The sequence below is a fragment of the Perna viridis genome, chromosome 3 (genome assembly GCF_037379345.1).
Source record: "Perna viridis isolate PV_CMFRI_1.1 ecotype Kerala chromosome 3, ASM3737934v1, whole genome shotgun sequence".
Classification (NCBI taxonomy): domain Eukaryota; kingdom Metazoa; phylum Mollusca; class Bivalvia; order Mytilida; family Mytilidae; genus Perna; species Perna viridis.
In genome coordinates, this window is record NC_142447.1 from 22263443 (window position 1) to 22279822 (window position 16380).

At 30.8% G+C, this 16380-nt stretch overlaps 2 protein-coding genes across 2 annotated transcripts; both read right to left on the bottom strand.

Moving 5' to 3' along the window:
- Positions 1-306: 306 nt before the first annotated feature.
- LOC148621451 (fructose-1,6-bisphosphatase 1-like) lies at positions 307-7857 on the bottom strand. The gene is made up of 7 exons (XM_088575864.1): positions 7596-7857; positions 6620-6782; positions 6102-6194; positions 5187-5327; positions 4140-4277; positions 3546-3662; positions 307-1791 (listed from the first exon to the last, which is right to left on the bottom strand). Exons 1-7 carry the CDS (start codon positions 7778-7780, stop codon positions 1606-1608), a joined length of 1023 nt encoding a protein of 340 aa, XP_088431990.1. The 5' UTR covers positions 7781-7857; the 3' UTR covers positions 307-1605.
- Positions 7858-9935: 2078 nt separating this feature from the next.
- Positions 9936-16202, bottom strand: LOC148621452 (spermatogenesis-associated protein 24-like). Its single transcript, XM_088575865.1, has 6 exons — positions 16005-16202; positions 12659-12736; positions 12098-12160; positions 11481-11611; positions 11050-11120; positions 9936-10415 (listed from the first exon to the last, which is right to left on the bottom strand). The coding sequence occupies exons 1-6, from the start codon at positions 16122-16124 to the stop codon at positions 10195-10197; spliced, it is 684 nt and encodes a 227-aa protein (XP_088431991.1). The 5' UTR covers positions 16125-16202; the 3' UTR covers positions 9936-10194.
- Between the last annotated feature and the right edge of the window lie 178 nt (positions 16203-16380).

A 16380-nucleotide genomic window follows, 5' to 3' on the forward strand; every position in this document is an offset into this window, starting at 1 on the left:
TGTGTCCTTTTTAACCTGTATTCAATATATTTATTTGAAGAGTAATCAAGGGAACCAAGATTCTAGCAGAAATCAAAAGAATGTAATCCAGGGACAAAGACCAGACATGGAAAACAGACACACACAACATAGAACATAAAGTAACTAAAGTAAAACATACAAAGTAACAAATGTAAATGAGCAACTCGGACTCCACTAAAAACTGGGAGCATGGACTAGGTGCACCGGTAGGGTAAGCGTCCTCTGCTTTTCTACAAACACTAAAGTCCAATGTAACATAAGAAATGAAAAAAAAAACAAACAACATTTAACAGATATCAAATATCTTTTGTTACATCAAATGTATAAAATAAACAAGAAAATGCAGAAATAACAATTACAAAAAATTAAACCAGTCATAGGAGTTGCATTGGATTAATACAATAATTTTACATCCCTAAAATACTTCACAATTTGTGTAATATTTCAATTAGAAGATTGAAAAGTTGTCAATAATTAAATCACGCTTAAATTACTTACAATCAAAAATAGAGCAGATTTAAATGATGTCAAAAACATTTTAAGATTGTCTTTTCTTTGTAAAGTTCTTAATACGTGTGTCACTACATAAGGATGTAATTTCAAATATTCTATTATCTGTAAGTATTTTGTCTTTTATACCAAGTATGTACACAGACCCTCAAATACTTCAACAAATAAAAGGCACAATAAACACATTATCCAGATCCTCAGTGTTTGAAACTAGTAAATTTAAGGCTGCTCCAAAGCAGAATTATAAGACTTTCAATATAAAATATGGTATTTATGAAAAAATGTATCTGATTTAATCAGCGGTTACTGTTGATGACAGGATGGTTGAATTTAGACTATTCTTGGCAGCAATATCCACAGGAAGCAAAAAGTGTCAATATATTCATGACAATTAAGTTGAATTCTAGATAAAATCTCATTGGACCTGCATCATCATGTTTTTACCACTAAACCAAATACATATTTGTCTTGAAATGATCATTGACAATCCTGAAAGGCAAACTACAGAGATAGGACATAACATTAAATATTACTGGTATGTACGAAAAAAAGGTGGACAATACTGTGTAAAGAATAGATAATGAATCATTAAGTATGTTTAACTAAAGGTAACACTAAAGATAAGAAATATATTGCTGATGTGCATGAATAAAACCCTGATGTAAAGGGTTTCCTGTGAATCAGATGTTTAAAATGATACAATTTCAAATCCTCGGCAGTGAATAATGTAATTAGTCCGTAAATTAATGGTGCTAAATGTACTACTTGATTCAACATCATAAATAAAATTTCTAACCCCCCAAACTACTCAAAACCATGCTTTCTTTTTTAAGATATATTCTGCAACATCTTAAATGTGAGATAATACCCAAATATCTATCATCGCATTGGGATGATGAGATTATGTGAATCAAATACAAAAAAAAAAATTATTCTACAGAAAGTTGATTTTTTTACAATATCCAATAGTTAAAAAGTGAAGCTAAGACTCAAAAACTACATATGGCACCTGGTTAACACCCCTACAAATTTAATCTAACATAGACCACATTGAAAAAGAGAATCCATTTCAGTCTAGCCAAACTTTTTGTACATGTCTAAAACATCTTGCACATCATCTTTAGAGCCCATGAAAACAGGACAGCGTTCATGCAAACTTGATGGTTGAAGTTCTAAGATTCTTTGTTTTCCTGTCATAGCCATGCCACCAGCTTGTTCAACCAGATATGCCATAGGGTTGGCTTCATACAACAAACGTAACTAAAAGGAACAAATTTTAGTTATTGAAAGAATGATATCTTTATGACACAAAATATTGTAATCTTATCATAGACTGATATGTAAGCAAAGGTACCTTTTAAAATTCAGTATGTCAAGTAATGACTTTCAAAAAGTTACAGTAATTGTAGTGATGTTTTAACTTCGAGCATCAATTGCAAAGACCACTCTGTAAACCATGATTTTCTTATATTTACTAATATAGTGTTTTTATTTGATTTATGAACCATATTGGTTACGCTTAATGTTTAGTTGCTTGTTTGACATTTTGGTACATGTATTTTTACAACTGTTGAAAAAATAATAAAAGTTCAGTAAAAAAATTGCTTGCTTTTCAATTTTTTTTATCTAAAATTATCTCTCTTAGACCACAACTTTCTAGTCGATTAACTTTTATTGTATGAATTATTTTTCTTTGACTTTGTTCAGGAGGACCAGGGATCTCCCTGGATCAAAATGAACACATGGCTCACTCTCTAGTTGGACAAATTTTTATCGTGGCGCGTGTCCTTTTGCACAGAAAATAACTTGCCAAAAATGTATAAGGTTGAATTTGACATATTTAATAGCACAAGCTACAACATAGAAACCAACAATGGTATTTTTTTCTGTCTGTATTGTCTATTTTAATTTTCAATTATAACAACGTAAAGTGTTCCCTTCCCTAGGCTTGACCATAGGTCCACAGCTCTAGAGAAATTAAAACCACTGGTAGGTGCGGTCATTTTGTTGATACCATTAAACTAAATGCATTTAACAAGTCCTTTATAATTTAACCACAAGAACTTAAGACAGTAAAACATCGTTTTCATCCAAATTGTATCTTTATAAACAATTCTTTAGAACTTTTGGGAGTTGATCCATCGCATTTTCATAAAAGTTAGGCAAATTGAACTGCTTTTCTCTGTCAGATAATTGCCAAGATCATTAAGTCATTGTTGTATAAATTAAGATCGTCTTCCTCACTCTCCGATCACATCGATTTTTACAAAATTGAATTAAACTCTTGATACTTTCTATATTTTATTAAATGAAAAGTTTTCAAATTTTGTTCATTAAAAAAAAACAACGGCAGAAATAATCCAGCTTTTTTAAATCTTATTGATTTTGCCAACGATGGTAATTGTAAATTTGACAGATCCGAGATGTGCTTACACACCCGTTTCACTCCCTGACTCATTAAACCCCTGTAAATTACCAATCAAAACATTGAAATTACCTTTAGAATAAACACACGTGCCAATCATAAGGATTTGTGACAGGTATAGGTAATTAATAAACAAGAGAAATACAGTGCCGACTTGCAATGCATGACGCAAATTTGAATACATGGCGCACACCAAATGAACATGTGGTGCTTGTTTTGAATTCATGGTGCAAGGAAAGTAACACATGGCGCAGTGCCATGCAAAAAGAAGCCGTGGAAAACCCTAGAGGACATAATTGGAGTTTAACGCTAAAGTATTTGTCAAAAGTTATTTCCCCTTAAAACCCCTTAACAAAGCACATCTGAACTCTGCAATAAAATATTTCAAATACTTTAGTTGCAGTTTTCAAGAAAACAAATCAAGTAATCAGTTCAGCAACATGTACATATTTTTTATTTCACATATGCACTAACAAAACCTGATTCTCATAAATTTGTTTTTGGAAAAAGTTTTCACAAAAAAAATATTTTTCATTGGTGCAGAGGCCTAATTATATTTACAACATTGTCTATAACATTAGGCATATACCTTTCCCTTTGGAGCCTCAGCAGTTGCTGGATACATGAAAATGCCACCGTAACAAATAGTCCTGTGCACATCAGCTACCATTGATCCTATGTATCTGGCACCATAAGGCTTGCCTTCCTATAAAACATAATCATACTACAAAATACAATGGATCTGTTCATACTGGTAGAATTATAATCAAGCAAGAACATCATATAAGGTCAAACACAACACCTTACACAAGTTGCTTTTTTTTGTAATGGTGCCCTTGGCTACTGACTACTGAAAAATGGATGTCTTGCATGTCACCAGAGCAGCATGATAATGATAGTAGTAAGAAAGCTTACAAAAAGTAAGAATAACAAAGAAGTAATTTAACACAGTAAAACCAGTCTAAGCAGAACTCCTTTTGAACTGTAGAATGTGTTAGGTTTATTCAGGATCTAACAAACTGAATTTCGTGTGAAGGAAATTGAAAAAAAGTCCAGTTGTAGACAGGTTTCACTCTGTTGGATGAAAAAATAAGCCATCAAAACGTAGTCAAAGTCTTCATATATAAACTGAAAGGACATTTTAAAAAGAACACAATAATGCTTTAAATTTAGCTAAGTTTACCTTCGGATATTTTTTACTTTCGACATATTTAGCTGTAGCTTGATCCCAGTGTTGGGCATATCCTTCATTGATTGAGTAAATCTTTCCTCTGGGCTTGATTTTCATGTTTGGTTCTGTTAGTATAAATTCACCAATAGACTGAAAAATTTAGGACAGCCAATTACCATAAAACATGTTTTGAACGGTTAATGACAAGTAAAGGTCTAAAAATGAATGCATTCTGATAAGTATCAGTACCTTTGACCAATGCAATTATACAGTGTACAACATGTACTGTTACCAGTATTTTGATTTGTGAGTTCACATTTTAAATGTCAGCATTGGTAAAATCATTACAGTATGATCTTTTCAAATGTATACATAGATAGCTGATTACAAGTTAAATTCTAACTTTCATCCATAAATTCTCTTTGTTATTAGAAAAACAAAGTAGCAAAATAAAGTCATACTCAAAAGAGGATAGTATGACGAACATGGAATGGGTGATTCATTTACAGTAACATTAACTTAAGTACATGATGTCTGGCATGTACATGTATGTGACATATATATATATTATATGGTATTTGTAACTGATCAGGAAAAAATAGAAAGGTCACATTTCACTCAAAGATCATGTGACTTAATTTTGTACACAGACAGTGAAATGCATGTAAACTAAACCATTTCTCCATGGTTTCATTCATTTCTTGCAAGTCAGATACTTTTCAATTTGTAGGAGGTAATATCCATAATTTTTTTAAATTCAAACAAATGAAGTCTGAGTGGTACCTTTCAGAAACATATTTAAGTTCAAGTTCTGCCTCTTAATAAAAGGCCTGTCTTTTATCTGGTATTTTTGTTGTTTTTGACTAATATTTAGTCTTTTAAGGTTCACCAAGTAAAGATAAATGAACAAAAAAAAAGGCATGCAAGTTTAACTTGATACAAGAGGCTTTAAATTATTGGAAGTTCTGATTCATCTATGCATAGATGTTAACATGGTAAAATATTGTTGTTAAGTTGCCATTCAAATCTAAAGAGCAATAAGACAAAGATTATACTTACTGGATCCAACATAAACCCATTGACACCGTTTCCTGTTGAGACTACTATCATAGTAGCACTACCGTACAGTGCATAGCCTGCTGCTACCAGTTCCGTACCAGGTCGTAGAGCATCAGCCTGAGTTACAGGCTCATCATCAGTCTAGAATAGAATGTAAGAAAGGTGATTAGATACTAAAAAAGGTCAATCATAGCTACCATAATTTCTTGGTTTTGAGGCCTTTTTCATGAAAATCAATAAGGGATATAAACATTTCTTTTCAACTTTTAACTGTCCTGAAAAGTGATTCATGATGGTGCTTTTTAAATTAGCCAGAGAAAAATGATGATTTTTTTTCAGTACTATGGCAATAAAACAGGTAATAAAGCATCCACAAAAGAAATGAAGTAGGACTTGAATACCCCATCCCCGAAAAAAGCTTCAGTTGGCCTAAACCCACATACCAAACTATGTAAAGACAAGGGCCATAACATGAATTAGAAATGTGAATTATATACTAACTGAACTTGAGCTGTTTTTAAGAGCCACTGGTTATATGTTTATTTTTCAGACTTAACTAAACAGTACATTACACACATTTATCATCAAAGAATCATATAGTGTGAAAATTTCTTTGTTGAACAGGAATTTCAGCACTCAATCATAATTATTAATAATTTTGTTATTCCTGACAGGGATTTCACTTTTTAAAATTCATACAAATTTCTTCAACAGGTGATTTGTATTGGTATTTTTTAATATCAATGTCAACTCTCAATTTTAAAGTACCACTAAACAAATAAAAACAGATTATTGTAATAACATATCAAAATAAGTCTGCAGAAGAAACTGAACATGGCGACCACAAACTTTATCGCAGAGGGGCAATAAAAAAAAATACAGTAAAAATTTAACTGTTTAACAACAATACACTACCTTCCTGTAAACACCAAATATGGATCCAATAGATACTAGACAGTCGATGTTTGATGATCCATCTAACGGATCAAAACATACAATGTACTTTCCCTGAAAGTAAGAATGGTAATGACCAAAATAATATTGCATTTTTAAAATTACATGTACCTACATGAATTATAACTAAATCTCTTCACTAAATTGGAGATTTTCAGTCACTGTTCACCTTCTTTCTCTGTTTGAATGACCGACATTAAAAAATAAACATTTTGTCTGCTATCTTGAAGGAACTTGGAACATGAAATTTGTTCTGAATGGTATCTACCACAGAGTCTAAAGATGTTTTATTTTTTTTTGGTTATAATTTCAAATACTTATGAAGTAAACATAGTGTTTAATTACATGTTGATCCTTAAAAATAATCTGATATTTAATGGCTGAACATTATTTTTAATATTCAATAGACAATTTAAGTGCTTCAATTCTAATTAATCTAAAAACTAATTCTATTTAGAGCTATGATATATTGTAAGTACCTGTTTGTCTGGCTCTACAACAATTGTGGTATCATTTTCTTCAGAAACCAACAGACAAGTCAAATATGAAGATTTTAACATGTTGATAAACAGATCATTAGCCAAGACATCAAGTTTCTTTTGTTCATCTCCTGAGGTGTTTGCTGTTCCTGATATACCAAACCTACATATGTATTAAACAAATTGTTTGTGATTTACACTTCTGAGCAGTACAAATGCATTGACTGCATAATCCCACAAGAACTAATGGTGACTGACAGAATGTAACTAAAAGTTAAGGTGTCAATTTAGTGTTACATTTTTTAAGGTAGTTCCCAGGTTATCTACTTCTGATAAAAAATGTTATCTACTTTTATAGGTGTGTTACAGAATTATTACAGTGTACTGACTTGACAAAATTTAACTTGCAATAGTGAAAATGCCTGGAACAGCCTCATATTTTGCTATGGTTCTAAGCCTCGTCAATACAAGAAGGAAAGATAAAACAGAAAACAAATGGCTTCATAATTTTTTTAGAAAGGTTTTAACTATCAAATATATTCTAGATCATAACCAAAGGAGTATACATGTCAAAGGGAGTGTATTAACATGCATATATGTATTTCATTTTTTCATAACATATTTCAGTTTTTGGTTTTTGTAAGGAGCAAGCTTTTCCAAATATATTACATCATCGTTTTTATAAGACAATTTAATGTGGACTAATATTAATAAGAATTATTTGCAGTTGGCATATAATACATAATAAGGGACATAAAGTTTGGTGAGCTTTTGACTGACATCTAACACTAATGGAAGACTATAGTATATATACAGTCATCAGGCCCCCATCTCTGTGATTTAAAAGTTGGATGATCAAACAGGATGTTACACATGCATGCAATTTAATCCGTTTATATAACTGATTGTTATGAATTGAACCCTGAAAATATCAGGGAACGATAACATTGTGTATACAATGTTAAGTAGTACTTACAGTCTATGAATGCCAGCTTTTCGTACGGCTGTTGACACTGCTTTCACCGCAGTTTGGATAAAGTTCATAAGAGCTGTAAAATCACCAGTGGCATGAGGATGTTTCTTCTGTTCTGCCAAAATAAATCTGGTCAGTGTCATTGGTTCCACATCTATCGGTTGTGTTGTCGACGACGAGTTGCTCATTTTGGACAGTGTTGTGCTCGTTCTGAGACCAAAGTTGTCAACAATCCAGTGCGGGTTGCGTTATCTTTTTCGACTGCGGCCTTCACCTTAACCAGTGGGTCAATGTCACAACAAATATTCTGATTGGTTAAAATCGACACACCTCCACTTTTATTCTAAACTTGTAACTAATCCGGATGTTGACACGTGTTTTGATGCCGGACTTTGAACCCCTAGAAAAAAGACTTAGGAGCGGAAAATACGAGTGGTCATTTTACAAAACGTGTTACATTTTTGTTACAAAATATTACTTTGGTCTCTTTATTACTGCATGATTTGTTGAGATTAAAATACCACATATTTTGCAGTAAAATAGTTGACTTATTGTCAATTTGCCAAGAATGCTACAGTCGAACAAATTCACTATTATAGATTAAAAAAAAAAGATTTCAGGCAATAAACTAAAAGAGGTCACAGTTATGTACGTAAAATCCATATGGATTTCACAAAACTAATTTTTAAGGCTGAATCTAATTTAACAAATAGCTTCTTTCCAAAACTTGGGAAGGGGTGTATTTGACATCATGTTCACAATTTTTATATATTATTCCATAACAAACATGTATATAGCAAGCCAAAGTGGACAAAAATGAGTGTTTTCCTATATTGAAAAATGATTTTTTAATAATACAAAATTCATTTTTTAGTATTACAAATTTGATTTCTAATATCACAGAACCCTTTTTTAATATCAATAAATTATTTTTATTATCAAAAATTCAGTTGAATTTCTAATATTAAAAAATGATTTTTTAATGTTAGGAATGAATTTACTAATATTAGAAAATGGATTTGTTGTATTCAATTACAATATTTTGATACTATAAAATCATTTTGTAATATAATATATTTTTTAATGTTAGAAATTCATTTTCTAATATTACAAATTCAATTTGTAACATTACAAAATGTGTGATATTTATAATATTACTAACTCAGGAATTTGTAATATTAGAAAATGAATTTTTAATATTACAAAATGAATTTCTAATATTAAAAGAATGATTTTGTAAAATTACAAAATATTGATTTTGTCCATTTTGGCTTGCCATACATCTACCCAGGAGTTAAAAAAGAGGTACATTAAAAATGTTAAAAATGAATCATAAAGTGATAATGTTACAGTCATACATTTTCATCTCTTTTGTATATTACCAGGCGCGTAGCTGCCATTAGGTAAAAAAGCTTTTGCCTGCACTTAATTTTGCCAATTTTTTTTTGGAGATAAGGAGAGGCATAAATGTTTCTCTAAAATGCTATCTCCGCGGAGCTTCAGGGGGGCTTTGCCCCCTGGACCCCCTACCAGGGCTCTGCCCTGGATCTGCTGGGGGGCCTTGAGCGGCCCCCAGACCCCCTGCAATAATTTTGCCTACACTTCAATTTGGCCTCAGCTACGCACCTGATTACAATCATTTTGCCATGCTAAGTTATTATCCTTTATAGATATCCTGTAAAAGAAGTTGGCTTTGTTGCAATATAAGTATATTTTTTCGTGATGTACACATTTTCCGTTCTCCTGATCGATAGAAAAGCATTAAAATTAGTACTGTACTTGTGAAATTGATATTTGACATTTTCATCACAAATAATTTTTTGGAAACTGAAACCAGTGAGTGCATTCACTTAAAAATCAGCAATTGTGAAAATTAATGTTTACAGGAAACACCAGAAAAAAAGGTAATTACTGGAAGTCTAATCAAATTATATTCATCTAATCTATTTCAAAGATACCTCTAGCTTGTTTAACGTGTGATTTTAAATTTTGTTTTTTTAATGTTTATAATTAGGATATAGTTTGATGTCTATTTCACTGAACCAGTATACCAGTAATTGTTTCAGGGGCCAGTTGAAGGCAGACTAGGGCATGAGGAATTTTTCACTGTTCATTGAATGGCTTTGGCAGTTGTTTTGCACAGTCTTGAAGGATTGTTGCCTTTTTAACACATTTTTTGTTTCTACTTTCTTCTTTTTTGTGCAGAATGTTTAGAATAAAGGAAGCATAACAATGCCTGCTTGCTTTTATTTCACAATTTTTTTTTGTATTTTTCTAAAAACATAAAGCCCACTGCATATTTGTTTCCAGGAAAATGACATAAACTTTCTGAATAAAACATCATTCACTGTTATATTTTGTATTTATTAGCTCTCTATTGGATTAATACTGATATACACAACAAGTATAATAGCATAGCAAACAACCTAATACAAATTCAATCAATCCTTTCATATCATAAAATGCTGCTCACCATTTGCCTAGTACAACTAAACAATTGTACAACACCATAAAAATATACCATCATGATCACAGTTACTTACATCTTGCTTCCAGAATGGAAGCTGGACGGATACATGAAATATATTTCTAGCATATAGTTTCATTTTGATGTCAATATGTTAAATTTAACTTTATTCTTCTTTTTACTCTGCTCCGCTAGCATATTTGCAATGTATTGATCCTGTTTTTTCTGAATTTCTAATTCATTCAGTTTTTTCCTATACACAACTTCTTGTGCTTTAACTTTATTTTCTAATGTTTTCAGTTCTTCTGATTTTGATTCTAAATCACCTTGCTGTTGCTCACATTGTTTTGCAATATCTAGAACAAAATAAAAAAATAGCAGTCAACATACTGCATATCTAGCATATTGGAAAATACATATGTTAAGATGTGTTAAAATTTGTAGTGAATTCATGAAATAATGTAATTAGTACATGTACATTACATGCATATACCTATTACATGTCATCAAACAGAGATAATAACATAGAAACTACATACATATATTGATTTTTTTTAAATACAAACATAAGCATGATTTTACTTCATTGACAAAAAAAAGAAATCTGCAATTAGAAGTATTGAATATAAATAAAACAGTTGCAGTGGAAAATCCTGAATAAAAAAAGCAGAATTCCATTTTAAATTGGAAAAAGATTCATGTCTGCGAACAAGAAATCTTTGAACCAATTAAAGCAGATTAATGATACCCCAAACCCAAAGTGGAGCATATGGTCAAAATATCAATCAAGTCTTCAAAACAGGACTTCGTTGTCACTCATGCCCTAAATCTTGTGTCAAAATATCAAGTGACTGTGACAAGAAGTTGCTGAGAAAACTGTCAAGAAAACAGGTGTGTGAGCAGGTGCATAGTCAGACAGATGGGCGAGGAATAAACAGTATAACCATCTACTTTAGAGCAGAGGTATAAACAATAATTTATATATATTACCAGTAAATTTTCTTTCCAATTGTATTGACTTTGATGTCTCTTGAATAGCTTTGTTTTGAATAGTTCCAAATCTGAAAAGTAAATAAGGTCCTCATAAAATTAATACATTTTGTACATCACTGTTTAAAAGTAATTGATAGTCATGATCCTGGAAACACTTCCAATGAAGTTTAACCTTTTCCTGACTTGTTTTTGAACGTTTGTTCATTGGCAACTTAACAATTGCTATGAAACCCCTAATCTATATCCAGTATATATGTTTTCCTCAAATTCCTAGGTGTTTTTCTTGTCAGTTAAGCTTTCACCTTTCTAGGTTTTGAAAAATGAATGAAGGCAAACTTAAGTTAGAAAAGGTTAACTATTCACTATGGGAAAAGAAGAAAAAGATGAATTAAGGAAAAAAAAAACAACAAAAGCCTGTTGATACTTACGCTTTTTGAAATGCAGTTTTCTCCCTTTCTAACTGTTTAGTTAGGACTTCAACCTCACCCAAAGCAAACTCAAGCCTATCATTAACATCATTTAATGTTTGCCTTGTGTTCAAATGGGACAGTCTTTCTTCCTGAAATGATATCAATAAATGTTACCAAAAAATATTCTTGATTTTACAGTCAAAATTAATTCAACATTAAAAGGTTACATTTCATTACTTCTTTATTTATCTTAAATGTGATGTTGCCTCTTAAGATATTTCAACAATTAAAAAATAAGGCTTACAATTATAAATTCAGATACAGATTTCAGAGATTTTAACACTATTCTATAGACTTACATTATCAGTACTTTCACACAAAAGACAAGAAATGAACATAGTAATCATTGTGCAAAGACTTGTCTACAAATCAACAATATGTCACTCTGCACTACGCAGTCAAACAATAGAATGGAGCATATTTTTATTTTCATATAGTATACATGTCTAATCATTCAAGTTTTAAGATAATGTAACCTATCTTCAATGAGAAAATCTTCAACACAAAAGTGTATCTATGGATGTGAAGAAAAAAAACAATAGACCAAGATCCACATGCCCCACAACAAAAATCACCTGTAGCTCTTTTTCTACTTCCTCTAATTTACTTATAGGTACATAATCTTCTCTGACTGATTTCTACATAAGAAAAAAGTTAAAGTATGATAAACATTAAGAATTATTACTAATTACAGATGTTACAAATATAAGATTCAGAAAAATCTGCTTGCTGTATCAATCATAACTAAAGAACAATTAACAAAATTAAAATGTTTTTTTTAATGCTGTCTGCTTGTGTTCTTAGTATCAAACCCGGTCTGTTTTTCTTCACACAAATTACTTGAAGAAATATCGGCCTTGTTTTAATGGAAAGGTTATTTATTATGTTTTATCATTTTTTATCAAGATTTTCTGATTAAAAAATCACATGACAGAACCACATTAGTAACTACCATGTACATGTATTATGATCAGAGCTAGAATTGAACATTAGATGTAAAATACATAGCAATACACTACATGTGTTTCTTCATTTAGAAAATAAATAGCAGAATAAACACAATAATACATGTCAGTGAAAAACATAGTGTCAGATACAAATGAACATTTGCCAACATTAATTGAATAAGTACATACCTGTAAGTTTTTTAACTCATCTTCAAACATTGACTTAGAAGCAAAGCTTTCTCTCATTGAATCTTCGTGACTGGTCAGCTAAAACAAAACCATACAAAGATTACTAGTGTACGTGCAAACATTTAGTTAATGCATATATGTTAATACTTACTATAAAGCATTTTACTTATCATTTTAATTTTGTACTACAAATGTGCATGTAATTCAAATCAATAGAATGTTGTTGTTTTTTTTTTTTATTGTATTCATGTGATTGCACTATAAGCTCAAACCTGTCAAGTGTGAGAGTCATGCTCTTTAAGCACAAGTCAAGCCCTACAACTTACATATTCTCTCATTAATGTCTGAGTCTATTTATTTTCTTTTTAAATAAAATATTGAAAAATTGTTTTAAGCACTCAGCACAAGTATTGGGTTTGTTTCAAGGCCTTCCATTTTTTTTAAACACTAATAGTATAAATGTACAAATATATAGACAAGATAAAAGAAAACATTAAATTTAAGATTGAGTATGTAGAAGTATTCATCTTCAATTGCAGAAGAAGTTTATGTTCCTGCTTAAAAAAAGACAAAAAAATTAGGAAGTAAGGGTGCCTAAAAATAAAATTTGAAAAAAGATAAAATAGTATCATAACACATTAAGTGCATGTCTGAATATTATTCTGGTTGACTTTGTATTTCCTTAAAAGCTTACCCATGATATACATGTAGTAGAGCAAATAATTGAACCTAATTCATAGCAAGTAAAATAGGTGAAATTTTTGCATTACTTTTGAGTTTATTGTGCTTCCATGCATCACTTCTAATTATTTTTCTGTAATAATTAAACCAACCCAACTACCTAACTCTATAAATCTATTTACGTATTATTTTCCTGTATGCAGAAACTGCATAGTGAGTAATTTTTGCTGAGTTCTAATTTTGGTGTATTTTTGCATTTTGTCTTTAAACACCAAAATAAATTCCACAAAATCTTTACTCTAGGTTTGGCTAAGTGCATCACTTAATGACTGCCAAATTAGAAATGCTAAATTTCTTTCTGTACCTTTTTTTCCTCAAGACCACATAGTTCCTATACATCTATTTTGTATGGCACATAGTTCTGACCCTGACCCGACATGACAGTATCCAAATATTAAAAAAAAGGTGAGGTGCCTTCAAAGGAGATTTCATTTGGACTACCAATAAAAATATACATGTATATATAAGTTTAATTCTTTCTTAAAAATGGGAGTTACTGTTTTCAGCAATGACCAAACCACATTGTATTGATTTTACTGAACAGCAGTGCCAGATGTTGGTAGACAATCTGTTTCCTGACATTGTGCCATCAAACCTCTAGTATCTACCAAGTTTGAAGTTGTTTCAAATTTGTTTATAAGGGACCCACAACGAAAAGTGGTGGATACCCTATAGTAACAGCCTGTCCCTCTGTCCATAAATTGCGTCCAGGCTGTAACTTAATCGACTTTTGTTATTTAGCATGAGGGTAGATCAGCTCAAGATCATGTGTCCCATACCATACTTGGTGACCATTGACCATGAATTTTAACCTCAAGGTCAAATTAATTATTTTGCAATACCGAATTTTGGCCAGGCTGTAACTTTTTTGACTTGGTATATGTGTGGTAGACAGTAATTTGATAGGTTTCACTGTATTTGTTGTTTTCGTTTTTATATTTTATTTGTATTTGCTTAGGCTAATAAAGATGGTTTCATGGATATTTCAATGGAACTGGTTATCAAATAATTATAGTTTATATTTAATTGACGATTTACGGTTATATGACTTATTGACTGATGATTATTTCTGTGGTTCTGTTCATTTTTATCTCTGTATTGAATTCAAAGGGTTTTCCATTTCATGGTTGATTTGACCGCTCTCTTTCTTTAAATTCTATTGGATATATTTTTGGCGCTAAAGTTCTTTTGTTCTTTTATATGTCACTCTTCAATAATTTCTCGGATAGACAAGATGTGTCTTGGAAATATTTAATTCAACTTATATCTTACTATATTCTTGGAGTTTTTCTACTGCAACTTTACAAGTTAGTTCTACTCCTAAATTACTAATATATTTATATAATATGCCAGAATTCTGAATATTTCAATTGGAATGAGTTTGCATGATTTTCCCCTATTTGAATGATGATTGAATGATGATTGAGTGATGTCCGTTGTGTAGATGTTAAACGCTTAAATCTAATGATAAAGTGCATATTTATTAAAAGAATAACGTTTATTGTTTTTCATGCATTTTTCATAAATAAGCAAGTTTAACGTAATTCCAGTATAAAGAATGTGTAAATAAATAAACTGAGTGAATGCGTATTTGAGCGCTCCAGAATGAATGATTTAATGTCTTGATCATTTTAAAGTTATAGGGCAATCGTAAACATTTTCGTTAACCGTTAATACTTTTGTTAACTGGATCAATTATATTTTTATCGTAAAAGTACAAATCAGTTTTACAGGTCATTTAATACAGGTGACAAAATATTATATGTAAGGTATTTTTGTTCTACAGGTATTTTGATATGTCACCTATAGTATAGATTGACCTGTTTGTGACTGAGGTTTTGCATGTAGACTGTAGACGATTTTGCAACCTTTGCACCTTGATGTAAGGTAAGCAGAGTGTCAATTTATTGTATAGTTATTTTTGTATGTATATAGTTAATTAGTTTGCTTACCACATAATATAGAAGATATAGCGTGTTACGATTTTATATGCGTTTATATTGTTGAAGTTTGTACTACAAGCGTACTTTATTTTTCATATTTGGTAATATTTATATATGTAGCTTGATGCGAATATCAAGTGGCAAGATGCGATTATTTTATATACATGTAAGCTGAAATAAATGTGTCATGGAACAAAGTCTGTGTTAAAAATCAGAATTTACATGTACACGGTTAATATTGATGTTTTATGTATAAATTGTATTTTGTCTAATATAGAATTGATATTTTCTGCAAAGTTTGTAAGTTAGAGTACTTATGATTGTATTTATTTTGCAGGGCTTTTTTTTCTTTGTAATATCCAGACATCCAGTGTCATTGTTAGGAATAAAATATGTAACCCTACCCTGTCTCTTGATGTTTTGCGCCCAACTTTAAGAGCGATTACATATGCTTTTGATATTTTGGTACACATATGGTGGTATGGTTGATGCTAGATTAGAGTATTGAGGAACAGAAGTCCATCAAATTCGGGTATTGACAGAATGGGATGCTATCATCTTAATTGAAGAAGTTTGCTTCAACCAATCATATGCGCAAAAGTGTTGTTACCAATGTAAACAAAAATTAAGGGTTAAAAAATAAATGAGATAAAATAACATACATCTTGAGATAGTTTTTCAATTACATCCTTTTGAGTAAGAATGATATCTTGCAACTGATTTTGGACTAAAATGTGGCTTGGTAGGTCAGCCCTTTCTGTTAAAGTCACAGATCCTTCCATCTTCGACCAGAGTGACCAAAATGCCAAATGGTAAAACAAAAAAATTCTTCGATGTCAAACTTTAGCATGATATTTAGTTCAAAACGATTATTATTTTAAACGCATCACTGGTACAGACTTTTAAAAATAATAAAATCCCTCACAGATCGGATGATGTTTATGTTCTGGACAAGAAATTATTTTATAGTATTACAAAAAAAACCCCAAAATTTAATAGATGAAATACAAAAATATTTATGGTTTGTATGTATTCAAC